Source organism: Panthera leo, chromosome C1 (genome assembly GCF_018350215.1).
Source record: "Panthera leo isolate Ple1 chromosome C1, P.leo_Ple1_pat1.1, whole genome shotgun sequence".
Taxonomy (NCBI): Eukaryota; Metazoa; Chordata; class Mammalia; order Carnivora; family Felidae; genus Panthera; species Panthera leo.
Genome location: NC_056686.1, coordinates 64,179,797 through 64,203,035, shown reverse-complemented (window position 1 = coordinate 64,203,035; position 23,239 = coordinate 64,179,797). Strand labels below are relative to the sequence as shown.

The 23,239-nt window shown below is 34.8% G+C and overlaps 1 protein-coding gene and 1 non-coding gene across 2 annotated transcripts in view; one reads left to right on the top strand and one right to left on the bottom strand.

Moving 5' to 3' along the window:
- PIGK (phosphatidylinositol glycan anchor biosynthesis class K) overlaps nt 1–23,239 on the top strand; it is a 124,284-nt gene that overhangs the window by 3,587 nt on the left and 97,458 nt on the right. The window contains exon 3 of the mRNA XM_042952260.1: nt 5,647–5,738. Coding sequence (XP_042808194.1) covers nt 5,647–5,738 — 92 coding nt within the window. The remainder of the gene's footprint in view (nt 1–5,646; nt 5,739–23,239) is intronic.
- On the bottom strand, nt 8,403–8,506 carry LOC122228981. The gene has a single exon (XR_006206862.1). It is a non-coding gene; the product is annotated as a U6 spliceosomal RNA (small nuclear RNA).

The following is a 23,239-nucleotide window of genomic DNA, read 5'->3' as shown; positions in this document are numbered from 1 at the left end:
AAGTCGACTGTGTCAACTAGTAATATTCTATGCCTTCAATATATTGTCAAGTGGTGATGTGTAAATAAATATAAGAATAAATTAAATACTATAGTTAAAGGAAATATTTTATAAAATATAGAATCATTTTAATAATGGAAAGTAGTAATTGTATTTCTTTTTCCTTTTTTTTTTTTTTTGAAGTAGGCTCCATGCCCAGTGTGGGGCTTGAACTCATGACTCTGAGATCAAGTGTTGGAAAGTCTACCTCCTGAGCCAGCTGGATACCACTGTATTTCTTATCTGTAATATTAGATACTCTCTTAGGTTATTTTTTTAGTTATCTTTTTTTTTTTTTTTTTTGTCTAGAAAAATAAATAATCATTGTAGAAAATTCAAATTATACAGAAAAGTTTAGAAGAGGACAGATTAGGGGCACTTGGGTGGCTCAGTCAGTGAGCATCTGACTCTTGATTTTGGCTCAGGTCATGATCCCTGACCACAACCCTGGGATCAAGCCCCTCATTGGGCTCTGCCCTGAGCATGGAGCCTGCTTGAGATTCTCTCTCTCTCTCTCTCTCTCTCTCTCTCTCTCTCTCTCTCTCTCTCTCATTCTGCTCCTCTCCCCTGCTTACACTCTATCTCTAAAAACAAAAAAACAAAACAAAAAAGAGAGAAAAGAAAAAAAAGATTACTTTTATGTTATGTGAATCTTAATTTGAAAAACAGGGAAGACAGAGAAAATACCTTCAAGTCCCACACATGCTGGCATTAACATTTTGATGGAATTCTTCTAACCTTCTTTCCCTTCAAATATAAGCATAAAGATAAATGATTTTAAGTTACAGGGGTCATCTTATCACTGCTATTTTGCAACCCAGTAGCAGTATATCTTGGAGATCTTTCCCTGCCAATAAAGAGATGCGTAATCATTTCCAAAGGCTGTATTATTTTCTATTTTAGCAATAGAATATTATTAGAAAAGAAAATAAATATTTTCTATTTTAATGTAACAGAATCTCTAGTTCATGAGCATTTAGATTCTAAAGTTTTATTTTAAACAAGGCTATGTTGGGTAGCCTTATACATACACCTTTGTGAACTTGACTGATTTTCTCTTTAGGATAAATTCCTAAGCCATAAGGCTAGGAAGTTATAGAACATAATTGCTCTTCAGAAGTGCTTTACCTCTTTTTTTCTAATCCCAAGACAACTCTGTATTATTAACTTTTGCCTTTTCTCTTTGATTGCTGGGTAACAAATTAAATTGTTTTAATTTGAATTGTTTTGATTCTTAGTAAGGTTTGTTTATTGGCCTATTTTTCTTTTTTGTCCTTTTTATTTTTCTTGGTGTGAATTACCATCTTAATTTATCTGGATTTATAAATTTGTATTTTTAATTTTCCTAACAGAAGACTTGTATGGGTGCCTGGGTGGCTCAGTTGGTTGAGGGTTCAACTCTTGATTTCAGCTCAGGTCATAATCCCAGCATCATGGGATTGAGCTGTGCGTCAGGGTCTGTACGGAGTGTGGAGCCTGCTTGGGATTCATTCATTCATTCTCTCTCTCTCTCTCTCTCTCTCTCCCTCTCCCTCTCTCCCCCCACCCCATCTGCCCCTCTCCCTGGCCCTCACTCTCTTTCTCTCTAAAAAAATAAAAAACAAAAAATAGAATACACATAATCAATTTTGTTTTTCCTGTATTTGGAAAGTATTTGGATAGTAGTTTCTCTGGGGGGGATTTATTTAATGACATTTATATGATTAGAAGATAGAATAAATTTGACTTAATGAAAAAAAATGTATAGAAGAGTTGACTGAAAGAAACAATGAGGAAATAGAGAGGCAAGAAAGGAAGCAAATTTTTGTGAAAAAGGAAGTGGGGGGCAGATAACAGTACTGCATTTCAAAGCTAGTAACTCAATGTTGGGAAAGGAGGAAAACTGAGAACCATGAATTGTGGGATTTCAGATGAAGTGTAAAGGAATTCAACTGAAATGCAGGACAAACATGTAAGATTATAATTACCTTTACTAAGGCCAAAGGAAGACTCTTAATGTCTGGGGCCTTGTAAGTTTGAGAATAATTTCATTAAAGTATGTAATTATCTACAGGTTGCTAAAAGTAAATAAAAGTGATTATAGTTGCTATACATAATTGTATTGTGATTAAATGGGACAGCCTAATGTGGGTTTATGGGTTATTTTATTGTTCTCCAAGAAAGAACACCTCCTCTATACTATCCCTCACAAGAGATTTTATGAAAGAATTGAACAAAAGCTGATTAAGATGAGGAAACAGGTTTTTGGTGACCACTTAAAAGAGGGGAAAACTTAGCAGGAGGCAGGCCATGATCTACCAATTTGAGAGGATAACTTGCCCTACAGGAAACCAAGGGCTCTTCAATGACTAGTCTTTCCATGGGAATTCTTTAAAAAGAGAATAACTGCCTATGTGTAGACAACTAATTGCCAAAGGGCTCATCCTTTAGAATATGAACCTATTAGCTTATACTGCACACACATGGAGGCTTTCCTTGTCTGGGAAACCTCTGTGAGCCCCTCTTCAATTGCACTAACTTGGGTCTCAGATGAGAAATAGAGAATGACAGAATTATTACAGAGCATTTCACAACAATTGCAGTTTCACATTGTGTGCGATATTTCACACATTCACTCAGACTTAGTAAAGTGAGACTTCAATGAATTGTGCTTTCCTTTTTTTTAATGTTTATTTATTGAGAGAGGGGGGAGGGACAGAGAGAGAGAGAGAGAGAGAGAGAGAAAGAATGCCAAGCAGGCTCTGCGCTGTCAGCTCAGAGCCCAATGCAGGGTTTAAACCCATGAACTGAGAGATCATGACCTGAGCCAAAAATCAAGAGTTGGATGCTCAACTGACTGAGTCATCCAAGCGCCCTGAATTGTGCTTTCTTAAATGGAAAATCATGAAATTTGACCAGAGTCAAGTTGAAAGTACTAAGCATGCATTTTTTTCAGTGGTACATCATTCATATTTTAAAAATACATATGTTTTCCTCTACCAGTTTGAGTTAATTTGTTTTTAGTCTTGACTAAATGATCAGAGGTAAATGGAATGCCCCTTTGGCCTTATACTATGACTGAGAAACTTTTGCCACCAGAGGGAAATACAAGGAAAATTGGATTCCATTTTATTTTCAAGACCTACTTTGAGTAAATTATTTTTGCTTCTGTTTAATAAAAAAATGTTATAATGATAATCCTTACCCATGGTTTAAAAAAAGTACAAACAATGAGGAAGGGTGTAAACTGAAAAATCATTGTACCCCTCTTACTCCCATTTTTATTCTCCATGATCGCTATTATCATTTTCTTGTGTATTCTTTTAGAAATTTCCAGTGCATATTATTATATTTATGTCTACCTCTCTGTCCTTTTCAAAAGACTAATGGATCATATCCCTTGCTCTTTTACCACTGGCTTTTTTTTTTTTTTTTTTTTTGGTATCTCATTTTGAGAATATGAATAATTTACATTAAGTTGGTATTACCTGGTCCCTTCTCTTTTGCCACCTTAATTTCATGTTTAATAACTTGCTGGTGAAAACGAGGACAGTTTCTTAGGTTTATGCTCATTAAATACTATAATAGCTGAAAAAAGCCTTTAGGGTATGGTAAAATGCACTGAATATAGTGGTGTTTATTATGACTAATGCAGATATAAATTATTTAAACTATTTCTGCTCAAGTTAGGGAATATGTACTTGATCTCTTGCTACTAATGGGTAGTGATTTTGTTTCTAGATTTTTGATTTCAATATTTGCTAGAATAGGCAATGTCATAGTGAAAATTCTTGAGTACATATTTTTGCGTGCTTACATAAGCTAAATCAAAAGGTAAATATTTGGGGTGCCTGCTAGCCCAGTTGGTTGAGCGTCTGACTTCAGCTCAGGTCATGTTCTCATGGTTCGTGAATTCTGGCCCCACATAGGACTCTCTGTTGATCACAGAGCCTGCTTGGGATCCTCTGACCCCCTCTCTTACTGCCCCTCCCCTGCTTACCCTTGTCTCTCAAAAATAAACATTTTTTTAAAAAAGATAAATATTCAAACTTGATATATGTTGCAAATTACCCTCTTAGAACAGTTATTTTAGTTTGCATTCTCAACAGTAGGATATGAGTTATTCATTTCCCCTCACAATAGCCAATACCATGCATTGTCATGGACTTTTACTTATCAATTCAGCTTATGTTTTTAAAATTATGATAAAAGTTGAGCATCTCTAAGAGTTATAATGTCCATTTTGAATACCTTTACTATGAAATGTTTTGCTCTCCTTTTCCCATTTTTCAAAATTGGGATGTTCACTTTTTCTTGAGCTATAGTTAATTCAAGTTAAAAAAAAATTTTTTTTTTTACATTTATTTATTTTTGAGAGAGAGAGAGTGCAGGGGAGGGGCAGAGAGAGAGAGAGAGGGAGACAGAATCCAAAGCAGGCTCTAGGTTCTGAGCTGTTAGCACAGAGCCCGACATGGGGCTTGAACCCACGAACCATGAGATCATGACCTGAGCTGAAATGTTTTTCGTTTCAGTTAGGACTTTATGGTATTTTTGACACATGGAATTTTATATTTTAATGTAGTCAAAAATTTTAGTCATTTCCTTATTGGATTCCAGGTTGAAATTTGTTTTAATAAAAAAAATCTTGAGGTTCCTTTCTGTTTGCAGGGGCAGGAACATTTATGCTATTCTCAAAGCTGTCATTATACCTACTAATCACAGAGGCATGTGGTCGGAGGTAGGGTGGGAGCTTGGGGGGGTAGGTATGCTTCCTTTGGAATGGATTTTCAAGAGGACTGATTTTTGAGACATGGCGTTAGATTTTTCTAGTACCGTTGATATCATTTTTAGGAATCAGTTTATTTTTTTTAATGTTTTATTTTTGAGAGAGAGAAATAGCAAGTGGGAGAAGGACCAAGAGAGGGAGACACAGTATCTGAAGCAGGCTCTGGGCTCTGAGCTGTCAGCCAGAGCCCGACGTGGGGCTCGTGCTCACAAGACTGTAAGATTATGACCTGAACTGAAGTCGGACATTTAACTGACTGAGCCACCCAGGCACCCCCAGTTTTTTTTTTTTTTTTTTAAGGTAAAACTTGTTTGGATTGTTTCTTGTTATCTGTTCAGTTCAACCACTTCTTTATGATGTATTCTCTTATATGCATATAAAATTGTTTTGTATGTTGTCTAACATTTTTCATAACTAAAAATAGGCAGCAATTCAGAGTGAAAGGAATATTATATAACCCAAGATAGTTAATTTTCTTTCCTATTCTGTGAAGAGATTATGGACATTGCCTTTGATTGTAAAGAATTTAACCTTTTAGACATAGGAACATTGTAGAATCACATAAATTGCGAGTAACTAAGTTGATTCGGTATTTAATTAAATCACCCAAAGATTTGTTTTCTCTTGAACTGAATGGTCTTTTTATTTAATAGCAGTTATGAAAGACTTCTCTTTAGAGGGATTGGTTTTACTGACAATTATTTATATGCTTTGCTGTTTGTAAGCCTAAGTTATGATACATTCTTTTTTTAGGCATCTCTGAATCCTACTTAAAGAGAAATAATTCTGTAACCCAGTGGCTTATTTTGATTCATAATAATATGTTTCTTTTAATTCTTTAGGTATGTACATCCCGGTTCTGGTTTAATTATCGACATGTTGCAAATACTCTTTCTGTTTATAGAAGTGTCAAGAGGCTAGGTATCCCTGACAGGTAAGAATTCTTAATAAAGCTTAACTCTGAACCTCAGTGAAAATTACCCTTGGACAGTTGTTACCATTTTTGCATTTTTGTGTTGCTTTGGAAAAGGTAAAGAAACCTGAAGTATTTTTTTATGTTGTTAGAGCATACCATCATTTATAAAGAGCTGTTACTTAAGATCATAATGGCAAATTATATAAAACAACAATCAATACTAAGGTAAAAAGATTTGATAAAGTATAATTGTTTAGTTTCATTTATTATTAAATGCTTTAGTCTGGGTTTTTAATTGTAGGCAACAGAAGACAATTTTGACTAATTCAAGTAGAAAAGTAATTTACTGAAATCATATTGATGAGTTCACCAAATTGCTGAGAAGGTTGTATGTAGCTGTAAGTCAGGAACATGTTAGGCTAGGGAGCAGAAAAGACATCTGGAAATCATGGCATAAAACCATCCAGTAATGGGACTCCGGGGTGACTCAGTTGGTTAAGCATCTGACTCTTGGTTTTGGCTCAGGTCATAATCTCACAGGTTTGTGAGTTTGAGCCCTGCATTGGGCTCCATGTTGACAGTATGGAGCCTGCTTGGGATTCGCGGTCTCCCTCTCTCTGTGTCCCTCTCCCACTTGCATGGCCTCTACCTGTCTCAAAATAAATAAATAAACTTTAAAAAACAAATTAAAAAAAAAACAAACAGTGACAATACTGCTGCCACAAATTGCTGGCTAGACTCAGCTACTGCATAGCTGCTACCATTACCTTTGGAAATGTAACGTTGCTGCTGCTGTCTGCTGCTAAAATCCAACCTTTCCTGCCCTTGGTTGTTACTATCTCTAGCTTTTAATGTCGAGTTCTTGGCAGAAATGTCATATTGGCAGAGCATGGATTAAGTGCCTGTGTTCATGCTGATGAGGTGACAGGAAGAATGACTGTATGGCATTGTTAGCTTCTATAAATGGAGGTGGACCCTGCCTTCTATAAAGACTCATAAAGTGAGGTACAGTATTTCCTAATTACATGAGGTAGTTCAGATACCAGGCAAAACCCTGCGCCTCCACCCCCAGATACACGTTCTTCTCTACATTTCATCTGTCAGATATGATAGAGCTGTTTCTGCTACCACCAATAGCTTCTACTAGTTACAGAAGGAACTGCAATCAATTCAGTTATTTGGGTTTGATTTATTTAGTCCTGTGTACCTTTCTACCTTTGAAGCAGTATAGAAAGAGTTTTGCACGCAGACAGATCTGAATTTGATATCTGGGGTTAGTGGTGATTTTCGTTAAGTGACTTCATCATGCTAAGCCTGTTTCTTCAGCTATTCCATGATGATAATAGTACCATCTTTGCAAGATCCCGATACTTGCAATGAAAAGCAAATAGAGATACATGCAAAGTGCTGCAGGAGCAAAAAGGAAGCAGTGAGTGACTCAGGAAACAAAGATAGAGTACATTGTCTGTAAATAGATCATGTTAGCCTAAGAAGCTGGCAAAAAGTATAATTTAATTCCTGTATTTCATCTGAAAATTAAGGCAACTCGATAGTATTACCATTTAAAAAAGTACATTAAGTCTGAGAAAGAATGGTTTGCTATATTATTCTTGTAATTAGCCAATTATAATTTATTAATTGGTTCTCCTCTAATAGGGCTATGTGGTTAGTCCTTTGGCTTTGACTGCTGTTGCCTCTATACCCTGTGTGCTCCTCCAGGAGTTACTATGCATAGTTTGGCAATAGTTATCACTTTGATAAATGAATCTTTGTCTGGTCTCTAGGTTATTATGATATGTTTAAATGGTCCAAGTAAGATTTAGAAGGACTTTTAAAAAATAGAATATAACTGTAAGATGTGTTTTATATACTATAATTGGTAGGTTTGTGCCTGGGTTTCTGAAGGATGTTCTTTAAAGGCTTGTTCCTGTTTCACGGGGTGCCTGCGTGGCTCAGTCAGTCGGTTAAGGTTCCGACTTCAGCTCAGGTCATGATCTTGCAGTTCGTGAGTTTGAGCCCTGTGTTGGGCTCTCTGTTGACAGCTCAGAGCCTGGAGCCTGCTTCTGATTCTGTGCCTCCCTCTCTCTCTGCCCCTCCCCTACTTGCATTCTGTCTCTCAAAAATGAATAAATGTTAAAAATTTTTTTTTAATTTAAAATCTTGTTCCTGTTTCACATGATTACATATCTACCTCTGTTTATGATGTCTTTTTGGGGGAATGAATTGAGGACTTAAACCATTTATTATTTTATAAACAGATTAATATACAATATTCAATTTGGCTTTTAGCCTATTTATGATGAATATTCTTGGTTATGGGGAATATTCCTCTTATTAATGACTTATCTTACTTTACTCCTACCTGGAATTAAATATGAAGATATTTCTGTGGTGCTTGGGTGTCTCACTCAGTTAAGCATCTGACTCTTGATTTTGGCTCAGGTTATGATCTTACAGGTGGTGGGATTGAGCCCCATGTTGGGCTTCATGCTGTCAGCAGAGCCTGCTTGGGATTCTCTCTGTCTCTCTCTCTCTCTCTCTCTCTCTTTCACCCCTCCCCTGCTTTCTCTCTCTCAAAATAAATAAATAGACTAAAAAAAAAAAGATATTTCTAAGTAAATTCTTTAGAAAGTAACAAATTATTATAACAGTTTAGAAACTTAAAATCATTAAGAAGAGTTTTTAGTTTTAAAGCTTGAATTTCATTTGTGTGTCATCCTTGCACAGGGGCCGTGCTAATCTCTGTATCATTCCAATTTTAGTCTATGTGCTGCTGAAGCAAGCACTTAAAGCTTGAATTTCAAACTACAGTTTGAATTTATTTTTATACAGTATGTAACATTTTTCAGTTAAGAAAATATTATCATGACTTCTGTTCATTTTCCAGGTATGCATGCTGAGAAAAATGAGTGGTCATTACATTTAATAAATACTATGAGTAGAGCTCTGTTTTGTTTTTGTTGTTTTTCATTTGTTTTTCAAAGCAGTATTTTACCTTTGTCTTGAAATGCAGGGTATTTGTATTTAGTTTTCCCATGTTCTTCAGTAAGAAATTTTCATGTCACAAGTCATTTGCTGAAATACATGACACAGGTGATTGCGTTTTATTTTGGAAGTTCACATCAATTCCATAGGTCCTGTTTGAAACATAACATTAGTGATGTCAGTACTCTTGTTCTGATTTCTTTCTGATCTTCTGTCTGTACTTCACACATTCTGGCCATACCGAGCCATTCTCTGTGCCTCGAATGGTTGTCAGTACTTCTGGCTCACTACTACCAAAACCTGGCTGTGATTCTGAATCTCTTGTGGTTAAAAATATAGGTTTCTTGGCTCCACCCCTGGTGATTCTACTTCCCTAAGTCTTAAGTGAGGCCTAGATATCAGCTCTAGATGTGGTTCAGATGCACAATCAAGTTTAGGAAGCACAGATTTAATTTATACCTGACCTTCCAAATTCACATTCATACTTCTTTAAAAACGCATTTCCTGACCCCCTTCTTTGCTTCTATGGTATCCTGTGTATACTTTTATCCTAACATGATTATACCAGTTATAGTATGTCTCCCTTATTAGATTATAACTCCTTGAAAGGACTACGGATTATATTTTATTTCATTTTGTACTTCTAGGGTCTAGCACAGTGTCTGACACATAGTAGGTTCTCAGTAGGTATTGAATAAGTAAACAAGTGACTTGGAAACATTTTATCAGTCAGGCAAAGTACACACAAGTTTGTACTTCAAAAATAAAAACACTTCTGTTTCCTAAATTGTAGTTAGTTTAGTTTTTAGCAAATATTAGTCTGTTACAAAAGAAATTTTAATAAATAGGTTGTAGGAATTTTATAATAATATTTTAAAGTATTGACGCAGGGTAAGGGATTTTAATGGTTGTGGGGGCAAATAAAAAGACATGTTATTATCATTTTCATAGCGAAGTTCATAGCATGGAGGACAGGTGTTTTGTTCTTTGTCCATGCTTTCTGTAACCTTACCTGCCCTCAGAAATTTTGTTTTTATTTGCCTGGTTTTAACTTCCTTAAACATTTCACTTTTTCGGGAAATTTTCTGCCCTCAAATAATTGTTTTGGACTAAATCTCTGTTTTGCTACCTCTAGTATGCTTAATATGCTTAAGATGAGGGAGGGAAAAGGCATTATGCAGAGGTTAGATCCTAAATTCAGCATGTGAAACAAAATTGAGCCAAATTATTTTCGAAAGTTTCTGAAATAGCACATAAAGTACAATATAGTATTCCATCAAGTCTAACAGCCAGTTTTCCTTCCAGTGCTAGTGCAGATAACTGTTTTCCTTTTCTTTAGTGGAGCACTTGATAAAATGGTTTACTTAGGATTAGGGTATATGTTATGTGAAAGTATACATCTCCTTAATAGTAGAATTATGGGGTGCCAGGGCGGCTCAGTCAGTTAAGGGTCCGACTTCAGTTCAGGTTATGATCTCACAGTTCGTGAGCTTGAGCCCCGTGTTTGACTTTGCTGACAGCTCAGAGCCTGGAGCTTGCTTCACATTCTGTGTCTCCCTCTCTCTCTGCCCCTCCCCTGCTCACACTCTGTCTCTCTCTGTCTCTCTCTCTGTCTCTGTCTTTCTCTCTCTCTCTCAAAAATAAACATTAAAAAAATCGTAGAATTATGATGCTCATGCTGTAAGAGGCATATGGAGATTGAGACTGACAGAGACGATGTAGAGTCGTATCTCCCATCTCATGTTTACTTGGAGACTAAATGCATGCAGTATTAGGGTGGGTGAGGTCTGCTCCGCCCCCCCCCCCCCCCCCCCCCCCGTTTTGGCTGAGTGCATAAGATTAACTTTATGTAGAGTTACATGTGTAAATAATTTTTCTTAAAATATGATTTAGCTCTACTAGTTCGGTGGGTATGAGTTTTTGAAATGGTCCCTGTCTGATAAACTATGTGTATAAATAAATCCAGCAGCTTTTCTGACTCCATTTTTTCCCTTTACTCTATATTTTCATCATTATGTGAGATTCCTAATTTAATTAGGAATAATTAATTATTACTTATTCCTGATTTAAACCTTTTTCTTCATCTCCCCTTATTCAGAAACTCTTAGTTTATGCAAAATAAAATTCAAGTCCCCTATGCTGGTACTTAAGGCTTTTGCAATCTGGTTCCAAATCTGACATTCTCATAATTTAATTTCCATCCCTTATGCCCAGCCACTTCCTTCATGTAAGTTCCTGTATTGGCTTCTGTCACTGCCTTACACTGGTCATTCCACCTATAGTTCTTTTCTTCCTCTTTCTAGTTTTCCTATGCCCAAATTCAATTTATACACTCCCTGGAGCTTTCTTGGTCCTTTTTTCATAAATAATATTTTATTCATACTTTTGTCATGCCAGTTTTTTGTATGTATTGATATTATTTCTTCAGTGCTGGTTCTCATACTGTTTGTATTCCTCAGAGTGCCTTCTTTAGTGTATTGTACAGAACTGAGTGAATGAATGAATGAATGAATGAATGAAAAGTGTGCTAAAGACTACTAGCTAAGTGAAACCTGGTTGGTCTAGGCTAGAAAGGAAATGTGTATGAAACTGCTTATTTATATTCCCTTTATTTTTTAATTTTATTTTTTTAAGTAATGTCTACACCCAGTTTAGGGCTTGAACTCACAACCCCAAGATCAAGAATTGCATGCTCTACCGACTAAGCCAGCCAGGTGCCCCTCATATTCCCTTTATGTCTTGTTTCCTACACTGCATTGAGCTAAAAGTACTCTGTAGTCAATTTTATAAACTATTCCCTAATTCCTACTTTAGGGATCCATTGGTGGGGTGATCTCACCAGGCAAATTCAAATTCATTTCTTTCTATCAGATAGAAGTCTGTAAGGGTCTTACTTAAGACAAATTAACTTCAACTTTACTTATTCCCTGCCTTACCACTATTTAAATTCCCTTGGGATGTGCTGTTTTGGCGGTCCCTTGTCCTGTTTTACTCCTTTTTAAAATAAAAAATGGTAAAAGTAGAAATGTAAATTTTGGTAGGGTGCCGACTGGGTGGCTCAGTCGGTTAAGCATCTGACTTCGGCTCAGGTCATGATCTCACACCTCATGGGTTTGAACCCTACATCGGGCTCTGTGCTGACAGCTCAAGCCTGGAGTCTGCTTCAGATTCTGTGTCTCCCTCTCTCTCTGCCTCTCCCTGCTCACACTCTGTCTCTCTGAAAAATAAATAAACAGTAAAAAATTAAAAAAGAAAAAAAGAAATGTGAATTTTGGTAATGTATCTGTAACCTAAGATAGAAAAAAAATCATGAATTGCCTATTATTGTGGGTTTTAAAGTCATTGGTTATATGACTTTTGACTGTTGCTTTTTAAACTGCTGTGGATTAGATCTTGTACATCAGAGGGCATTTTGAAAGATGGATCATTAATAAGTTATTTCAGAGATTTTCTTATACAGTTACTCATTAACATAATATGGAGAAGGGCACGGTTATTATGGCTCTTTGAAAATCCTTGTGGCTTTCTCTCAGTAAGGTCAGACAAAATGTACCCATATTTCTGGCCTCCTCCATACTCACTGCAACACATATTCACTGTACACAATAATTCAGATACTACATTGGGAGTTTTATAATGACTTATTTCATTATTCCTTGAGGCCTTTATGAGAGATTGTTTTTTGCTCGCGTTACATATTAAAAATAGTTACTCAGTAAAAAAAATTAGGAAAGGAAAAATATTATGGGTAAATTCCAACATAATAAAAGTAGTGGATTAATCACTTATAAAACAAGTACAGAGGTTGAAGCACAAAAGCAGTGAAATCAATTATAGCTATAAAAATCAGTCAAGGGATTCACAAAATAAAAGGATGTAAAGTATGACCTCGTATATATATGATGACGGGAGGGAGAGTAAAAATTTAGTGCTTTTTAGAAAGGGTTCAAACTTAAGCAACTGTCAACTTAATTTAGACCTCTATCTGCATAGGATGTTATATAAAAACCAATGGTAACCACAAACCAAAAACCTATAATACATATGCAAAAAATAAAGAGAAAAGAATTCAAGCATATCACTAAAGAAAGCCATCAAACCACAAGAGAAGAGAGCAAGAAAAGAAAGGAACAGAGAAGAAGTACAAAAACAACCATAAAACAAGTAACAAAATGGCAATGTCAGTAATTACTTTTAATGTATATGGATTAAATGGTCAACCAAGAAATCAAAGAGGAAATAAAAAAATACATGGAGACAAATGAAGATGAAAACACAGTGGTCCAAAATCTTTGGGATGCAGCAAAAGCTATTCTAAGAGGGAAGTTTATAGTAATATAGGCCTACATCAACAAGCAAGAAAAATCTCAAACAACCTAACATTGCACCTAAAGAATCTAGAACCAGTAGAAGGAAGAAAATAATAAAGATGAGAGCAGAAATAAGTGAAACAGAGACTAAAAACAAAACAAAATAGAACAGATCAATGAAACCAGGAGCTGAAGAGATCAACAAAATTGATTAGCCAGACTCATAATAATAATAAAAAAAAGACTCAAAATCAGAAATGAGAGAGGGGAAATAACAACCAACACCACAGGGGTGCCTGGCCGGCTCAGTTGGTAGAGAATGTGACTCTTGATCTGAGGATTGTGAGTTCAAGCCCTGTGTTGGGTGTAAAGATTACTTAAAACAAACACACACACACACACACACACACACACACACACACACACACACAAAATCAACCAACACCACAGAAATGCAAAGTATTAGAATATTATGAAAAATTATATGCTAACAAACTGGACAACCTGGAAGTAATGGATAAATTCTTAGACATGTGTAACCTTCCAGAACTGAATCAGAAAGGAATAGAAATATTGAAGAAACAGATTACTAGCAATCAAAATCAAATCAGTAATTAAAAACTTCTCAACAAACAAAAGTCCAAGCCCAGATGGCTTCACAAGTGAATTCTATCAAATGTTTAAAGAAGAGGTAAGGGGTATCTGGCTGGCTCAGGTGCAGTGTGCAACTCTTGATCTCAAGGTTGTGGGTTCAAGCTCCATGTTGGTTGTAGAGATTACTTAAAAATAAAATCCTTAAAAAATATGTAGAAAAGTTAATACCTATTCTTTTCAAATTATTCCAAAAATTAGAAGAGAAAGGAAAGCTTCCAAATTCAATCTGTGAGGCCAGCATTACCTTGATACCAAAACCAGATAAAGACACTACAACAAAAGAACACTATAGTCCACTATCTACGATAAACATAGATGTAGAACTCCTCAACAAAATATTAGCCAATTGAATCCAAAAATGCATTAAAAAAAATCATTCACCATAATCAGATGGGATTTATTCCAAGGATGCAAGGCTAGTTCAGTATTTGCAAATCAACGTGATATATCACATTGACAAGAAAAAGGATAAAAACCATATGATCTCAGTAGATGCAGAAAAAGCATTTGACAAAGTACAACATCCATTCATGATAAAAATCCTCAACAGAGTAGGTTTAGATGGAACATGCTTGGACATAATTAAGACCGTGTATGGAAAACCAATGGCTAACATTGTACTCAGTGGTGAAAAACAGAGCTTCTCCTCTAAGATTAGGGACATGACAAGAATGTCCACCTTGACCACTTTTATTAAATATAGTACTGGAAAACCTAGCCACAGTAGTCAGACAAGAAAAAGAAATAAAAGCCATCCAAGTTGGTAAGAAGAATTAAAACTTTCACTATTTGCAGATGATATGATACTATGTACAAAATTAGCACTGATAAATGAATGTAATAAAATTTCAGGATACAATATCAATATACAGAAATCTTGTAGTTCTATACACTAATAAGGAAGTGGCAGAAAGAGAAATTAAGAAAATAATTGCATTTATAATTGCATCAAACAAAAAGAACAAAATACCTAGGAATAAACTTAACCAAGAATGTGAAAGACTTGTACTCTGAAAATTATAAAATGTTGATGAAAGAAATTGAAGGTGATACAAACAAATAAGAAGATATGCCATGCTCATGGATTGGGAGAACTAATATTGTTAAAATGTCCAAAGCAATCCACAGGTAATGCAGTCTCTATCAAAATGCCAACAACATTTTTCAAAGAAATAATAAAATAATCCTAAAATTTATGTGGAACAACAAAAGATTCCGATTAGCCAAAGCAATCTTGAAAAAGAACAAAACCAAAAATACTACAATTCCCGGTTTTGAGATATACTACACAGCTGTAGTAATCAAAACAGTATGGAACTGACACAAAAATAGACACAGATCAATGGAACAGAATAGAAATCTCAGAAATAAACCCACAGTTATGTGGTCAATTAATTTACAACAAAAGAGGCAAGAGTATGCAATGGGAAAAAGACTATCTCTTCAACAAATGGTGCTGGGAAGACTGGACAGCTCTATGCAAAAGAGTAAAATTGACTACTTTCTTACACCATACACAAAAGTAAACTCAAAATCAGTTAGAGATCTAGATGTGAGACCTGAAACCATAAAATTCCTGGAAGAAAACATAGGCAGTAATCTCTTTGACATCAAATATAGGGACATTTTTCTAATTTATGCTTCCTTTGGCAAGGGAAACAAAAGTGAAATTAAACTGTTGGGACTACACCAAAATAAAAAGCTTTTGCACAGTGATGGAAATCATCAACAAAACAAAAGGCAACCTATTAACTGGAGAAGATATTTGTAAATGATGTAGCTGATAAGGAGTTAATATCCAAAATATATAAAAAACATATAACTCAACACCAAAAAAACCCCAAATTACAAATAATCCAATGTAAAAATGGGCAGACGACATGAACAGACTTTTTTCCAAAAAGACATACAGAAGGCCAACAGACACATGAAAGGACACTCAACTTCTCTAATCATCAAGGAAATGCAAATCAAAACAATGAGATACCACTTCACAGCTGTAAGCGTGGCTAAAATCAAAAACATGAGAAGTAACAAGTGTTGGCAAGGATGTGGTGAAAAGCTTTATGCATTGTTGGTGGGAATGGGAGCTGGTGTCACTGTGGAACACAGTAAGGAAGTTCCTTGAAAAATTAAAAATAGAGTTGCCAAATGATCTAGTAATTGCACTACTGGGTTTTTACCCAAAGAAAACAAAAATACTAATTTGAAAAGATATCTTCACTCTTATGTTTATTGCAGCATTGTTTACAGTAGTCAAGATATAACAGCAGCCCATGTGTCCATCCATAGATGAATGGATAAAGAAGTGGTGTATATACACACATGAACATGCACACGCACATACACACAGAGCTATTACTCAGCCATCAAAAAGAATGAAATCTTGCTGTTTGCAGGAACGTGGAAGTATTTCAAGTGTATAATGCTAAGTGAAATAAGTCAGAGAAAGCCAAATGCCATATGATTTCACTCATATGTGGAATTTAAGACACAAATAAATGAACAAAGAAAAAAAGAGACCAACAAAAAACCAGAGAGCAAACTGGTGGTTTGTGAGAGGGAGGTGGGTGAGGCGATGGGTGAAATAGGTGAAGGAGATTCAAGAGCACACTTAATCATGATGAGCATTGAGTAATGTATAGAATTGTTGAATCACCATATTGTATAACTGAAACTAATATGACACTGTATGTTAATTATACTTGAATAAAAAAGAAGAGAAAAAAATAAAAATAGTTACTCAGAATGGGTAGGGTCCACTAAAGTTAGCATTAAATAATAGGACAAGAATTTGAATTCAGATCTTTTGACTTTATAGTTGGAACATTTCCATTATATTACAACTGTCACCTCCCTAAAAAATTGCAGCAGTTAGTATTTATGTGACATTTACAGTTAAGGAATTCTTTTGATAACATCTAATTTTATTCTTATGTCAATCCAATAGAAGTTGGTATTATTATGCGTACTGATCATTTAATACCTTATTAAATTAAAAAATCTATATCTACATGTTGAATGTAGTACTGAGGTATTCTGAAAATAGTTAATTTATTAAATGTAAGAAATGCCTCCCCTATTTCCTCATTTACATATTTTCCATAGTTTTTATGTTGTCTTCATCTTCATTATTTGATGCATCACGTACTTCATGCTTCTGTACATCATCATGCTTTGTAGTTATAATACATGTTTCTGTACTTGAACAGCTTTGTAGCTGTTTATTCCCTGTCTCTAGTCTCTTTCTTCCTCCAAATCATCCTACACACAGCTGTTAGGATTCTTTCTCAGACACTGCTTTCATGTTTTCACTCCCACGATCAAAAACCTGCAGTGACTCTCTGTTGCCTTTCTGAAAAATCCAAAATTTTTAACCAGCCTTCAGTCTTTACTGCTTTGTTAATTCCAATTTACTGTGTTCATTTGTAGATTCATTACAACATCTACTACATAATATTTAATCACTCTCATTTCTCTATTTGTTTTAATCCCACCTAAAACACTTTAATGTCCTCTGTACCCTTTTTTCCTACCCATATATCTTTCTTTCCTTTGTGTCATTGTGTAGAATGTTGTAGAGTACTCTATATAGGGAAGTCACTTGAATGCTTTAAAAAAAAATTTACAATTAATGTATACAATTTTCTAAATACATATTTAAAATTTTATTCTGTTACTATTTTTATTTTATGATTTTGCCTAATTTTTTATGAACAAAAGGACTGGAACTATAGTAAATGTGCTTTGTAAATAATTTGCAGTATTTTATCATAATTTTTGTCAAAGTAATATTAACTCATGCCTTTGGTTGTTCTGCTTCTTGTCTCCTGTCACTTCCCAACAGTTTTTTCTTGTATACTCTGTAAAAATATAAATAATAGTGTTTGACTGTAGATACTTAAATATTCTTAACAACCTGTCATTTTATTCTCATGTTGGCAGCTGATCTGTCTGCCACTCCACATGATGTTCCTGGTAAAGTGTATAATATCTTGAATAGGGAAACATTTAGAATAGTTAAGTTGAAATGTGGAGAATAGTGACAAGGAGAAGGAGAATAGTGACAAGGGTAAAAGGGCATTTTGGCTCCTGCTATCATGCTCTTAATGTTTAAATAATAATCAGAAACCATTTGAAAGACTAAGAAGACTGCGAAGGATTTTATAGAACGAAGGGGATATTTCTTTATCGATTTGTAGATAGATAGGAAGGTTTGGGATGTCAAAGAAGCAAGAGATGTTTATTCCTAAATCAATACCACAATGTTTTTGTTACAGACACTAACTTCTTATCTGGTAACTTGATTTCCTTGACTTTGTTCTTTTTTAGAATCATCTTGGCTATTCTTGGGTCTTGTTTCTTCCATATTAAGTTTAGAATCAGCTTGCCAAGTTCTTAAAACTCTGTTGGGATTTTGATTTGCATTGCAGTGAATTTTAGATTAATTTAGAATGGGCTTCTTTATAGCATTAAATCTTAATTTTTGCATAAGGTATATTTGCATATAATTATATGTTTAACAGCTTTCAACTAAGTTTTGTAATTTTTAATTTTTCTCCATAAACATTTTTGGTAGTTTTTAGTTTCTTATTTTTTTGTTGATACTGTAAATGGTACTATTTAAGAAATATATTTTTTTCTGTTGCACATGCAGTTGGCTTTAGTATATTGTTCCAGCAACTTATTGAACTGTATTAATTTTAATAATTTGACTATAAATGTTCTTTTTTTAGTACCCATGAATCTACGAACAGTGACAGTTTTCTTTCTTTCAAATCTTTTTACCATAAAACTTTTTTTACATCTTCAAGATCTTTCATATTTGAAATTTTGGGGATAAAAATTGTCTTTAAAGACCAAAATAATTAATAGTCTGGAGAAATCCTTTATTTTGTCCATGAAAAAAATGTGTTCTTGAGAGGTAATGTGATGTTTAAGGTCAACAGCTGTGTAGTAGCAGACATAATGCTTGAATTCTAGTATAGTGATTATATTATACTATGTTGTCAAATTCATCAATATAAATAAGTGAAATATTAAAGAAAAAGGATAAGTGAAAGCAATTAATTAAAAATAAAGATAAATGTTGATATGACCTATAAAGCTGAATTTTACATGATAATATACTTAATTTATTATTGTAAACAATAATAACCTTAACAAAATTACAGTAACTGATCTTCAGAGCTTTTTCCTGTAATATGGTTTCTCTAGAGCTGTTCATCTATTTCAATTTGAAGATAACACAAAATTATTTTTAGGGGTACCTGGGTGGCTCAGTCAGTTAAGCATCTGACTCTTGATTTCGGCTCAGGTTATGATTTCACAGTTTGTGGGATCGAGCCCGCATTGGGCTCTGCACTGACAGCACAGAGCCTGCTTGGTATTCTCTCTCTCTCTTCCTCTCTCTCCCTCCCTTCCTCCCCCCCCCCCCAAATAAATAAAACTTAAAAAAAATTATTTTCATTTTTGTACCTCCAATCAGGTGAACCTATTGGTGTTTAATATCTAGTAATTATGTCAGAATGTGCAATAACTTGATTTCCTGGGTATTTGTGATGGCCTTGTTAAATAGTCTTGTTGAATACTTGTTTTAAAATCAGTTATAAACCAATTTAAAATTCGGGTGCTTCCAAAGATTGTGTAAATATAAGGAAATCACTCTTAAATGGAAGACAATTAGCACAGTATTTAAGAGTACAAGCTGTTAGTAGAACTGTCTCTATTTGCAGATGACATAACATTATATATAGAAAATCCTAAAGACTCTACCAAAACACTGTTAGAGTTAATAAACAAATTCAGTAAAGGTACAGGATATAAAATCAGTGTACAAAAATCTGCTGCATTTCTGCACACTAGTAACTGTCAGAGAAATTAAGAAAATCCCATTTATAATTGCATTAAAAAATAGTAAAGTACCTAGGGATTAATTTAGTCACAGAGGTAAAAGACCTGTACATTGAAAACTGTAAGACATTATTGAAATAAATTGAGAAACACAAATAAATGGCAAGATATTCTGTGCTCATGGATTGGAAGAATTAATATTGTTAAAATGACCACACTACCCAAAGCAGTCTACAGATTCAGTGCAATCCCTATCAAGATTCCAATGACATTTTTCACGTAAGAAAAAACAATCCTAAAATTTTCAAGTAGACAAAGCAATTTTGAAAAAGAAGAAAAAGGTAGAGGCATCATACTTCCCGATTTAAAGTATAGTGCAAAGCTATAGTACTCAAAAACATTGTGGTATTGGTATGAGAATAAACACAATCCAGCGGAACAAAATAGCCCAGAAAGAAATCTATACATATGTGGTCAATTAATTTGCAACAAAGAAGTGAAGAACATATTTCACTTCATTAGTGAAAGGACATTCTCTTCAATACATTATGTTAGGAACACTGAGCAGCCATATGCAAAAGAATGAAACTGGATCCATTAACTTACATTATTCACAATCATCAACTCAAAATGAATTAAAGACTTGAATGTAAGACCTGAAACGATAAAACTTTTAGAAGAAAATGTGTGCAGTAAACTCTTTGACATCAGTCTTGCTGATGATTTTTTAAATTTGATACCAAAAGCAAAGGCAACAGAAGCAAAAATCAGCAAGTAGGACTATATCAAACTAAAAGCTACTCTTCATCAAAGGAAACCATCAGCAACATGAAAACACAACCTACCAAATGGGAGAAGATATCTGCAAGTCATATATCTGATAAGGGGTTAATATCCAAAATATATAAAGAACCCATGTAACTCAATAACAAAAAAAAAATCCAATTAAAAAATGGGGAGAGGATCTGAATATTTTCCAAAGAAAACATACTGATGGGAAATAGGTATATGAAAAGGTCTCAGTATTACTAATCATCAGAGAAGTGCAAATCAAAACCACAATATCACCTCCCACCTGTTAGAATGACTATTATCAAAAAGACAAGAAATAGCAAGTGGTAGTGAGGATATGGAGAAAAGAGAACTCTTATGCACTGTTGGTAGGAATGTAAATTGGTACACCCACTATGGAAAACAATAAGTAGCTTCCTCAAAAAGTTAAAAGTAGAACTAACATAGGATCCTGCAATTACATTTCTTGGTACTTATCCAAAGGAAATGAAAACACTAACTTGAAAAGGTATCTGCACCCCCATGTTCATTACACTATTATTTACACTACTGAGATGTGGAAACAACTAAGTGTCAATGGAGGAATGGATGGATGGATGGATGGATGGATGGATGCATGGATAAAGAAGATGTGGTATATATACACAATGAAATATTAAAAAAAAAAGAAGGAAATACTGCCATTTTTGACAACATGGATGGACCTCTGAGGGTATTATGCTAAGTAAAATAAGTCAGAGGAAAACAAACAATGTATGATCTCACTTATATGTGGAATCTAAAAAAAGTTGAACTCACATACACAAGGATCAGACTGGTGGTTGTCAGAGGCAAGGGGGAGTGGGTGGGCAAAATGGATAAAAGTGGTCAAAAGGTAAAGACTTCTAGTTATAAAACTAGTAGTCCTGGAGGTGTAATGCCTAGCATGGTGAGAAAAAAGGGAAAAAGTGCAAGCTGTAGGGTCAGACCAGACCACAAAGTCTAATCTAACTTAAGAAGTGGGCAAGAATGATTGATGACTTATATTGCTTTTGCTTCGGATTGCTACCAAACCAACAAAGAAGCAATGCAAAGTATATATGAAATAAGGATATGAGTAAGCTGTAAGTGGCTACAGCTCTCCTCTACTTGTTTGTTACCATGGTGATCCTGAATTTGGCACCAACTGGTGCAGCCTGCAATGAGTGAGAAACTAGCCAGGTCAGAGGAATCCAGAACAGTTACTAGTGGAAGGGCCATGTTGTCATTCAAAAGTTCTACCTACTGTCACATTAGGCAATTTCTTGCTGTGCCTGAGATTTGTATTTACATGTTTTATTTCCTACTGTATCATCAAGCCTTCAGTAAACTTGGAAGGGGCCTGAAAAAGTCACTGCTAGTTTTTTGATTTTGGATGAGCTATTTAATCTCTCTCAGCCTTAGTGCTCTTGTCTGTAAGATGGGGAAAGAATACGTACGTGGGGTGACTTGTTGGTTCATCAATCTGGTTAGGAGTAATTCCCAGTTCCCTTTTCCCTTGCATCATTTATGAATCAGCCTCTCATATTTTCTGATTATTGAATTGGCTTAGCATCAGCTGACTTGGAATTAATTTAATGATCCTAAATACTAGCTTTACTGTGACACTCTTAATTACCATAAGAAAGGTCATAAAAGGTGTAAGTTTGTAAGTGGGGCCATTTTGAGTCATGAGCTGCCTGTACAGACCAGACAGGAATAATATGCTTATTAGTAGGAAAAGGAGAAAAGCAGATGGTTGTAGAAGAGCTGACAAAACACTGGCTTTCATAAAGTTTCACAAATTTTTATTGTTGATATATCGAACTGCTTTCAAGTTCTGGTCTCTCTCTGTAAGGCTTTATTCTTGAATTTTCATCAAATTGTGTGCCATGCTAATATTCATCTTTCCTCTTTGAACTAGCTTTAGTGATTCCTTACAATTAAGGGAGCCTAACTAGAGTACATATTAGGGGATGGATAAAGGATTAACAAAGCCATTTTCTACTATTAAAAAAAATGACTTTGTTCACTTTGTAACACTGTACTTTTAGATATCTCATAAAGGTAGACAGCATTACTTGTGGCAAAACTGTTCCCTTACTAATTAGAAAACCACAAATAGACCAGTATAAATAAATCATAAGTACTTGAGGAAAAGCCATATCTTTGGGCTTCCCTGAGTGTGAAGATTCCTGTAATTGTGTTTGTTCCTTGGAGGGACCCTGAAAACTATGGTTATGGAGTTCTTGCATAAGATGTTGATTTTAGTTGGGCATGAGGCTTCTAAGCCAAAGTGGATATTCTGCCCACCCATATAAGTCTCATTCTTTTATCCTTGAGTTGTCATCTGAAGCACCAAAAAGAATAGCTTGGGAGGATCATATATATATATTTATATGCCATGCTGTCAGCTACAGCGTCTTAGACTTGAAATAGAAAGTCCTCATCAGTTGCATATATTGCTGTGTAGATTGTGAGGGTACCTCTGTGGAAGAGGAGTGTCTAATACTTTTATGTCTTGTTGCTATAACAAATTGCCACCAATTTAATAGCTTAAAATAATATATACTGGTTCTAGATATCAGAAGTCCAAAATGCATCATCAGATCTGTGTTCCCTCTCAAAGCTCTAGGGGAAAATCTGTTTCCTTGTTTTTTTTCCAACTTGTAGAGTTTTCCTTGGCTCATGGCCCTATCCTCTATTTTGAAAGTCATCAGCATAACATCTTCAGTGACTCCTCTCCTGTTGTCATATTTCCTTCTTCCTCCTTTTTTCTGCTGTCACCTTATCTTCTCTGACTCTGATGCTCTTGCCTCTCTCTCTTAAAAGGACCCTAGTGATTACAGATAAATTCAGAATACTCTCTCCATCTCAAAATCCTTAATTTAATCAAATCTACAAAGTCCCTTTTGTCTTTAAAGGTAA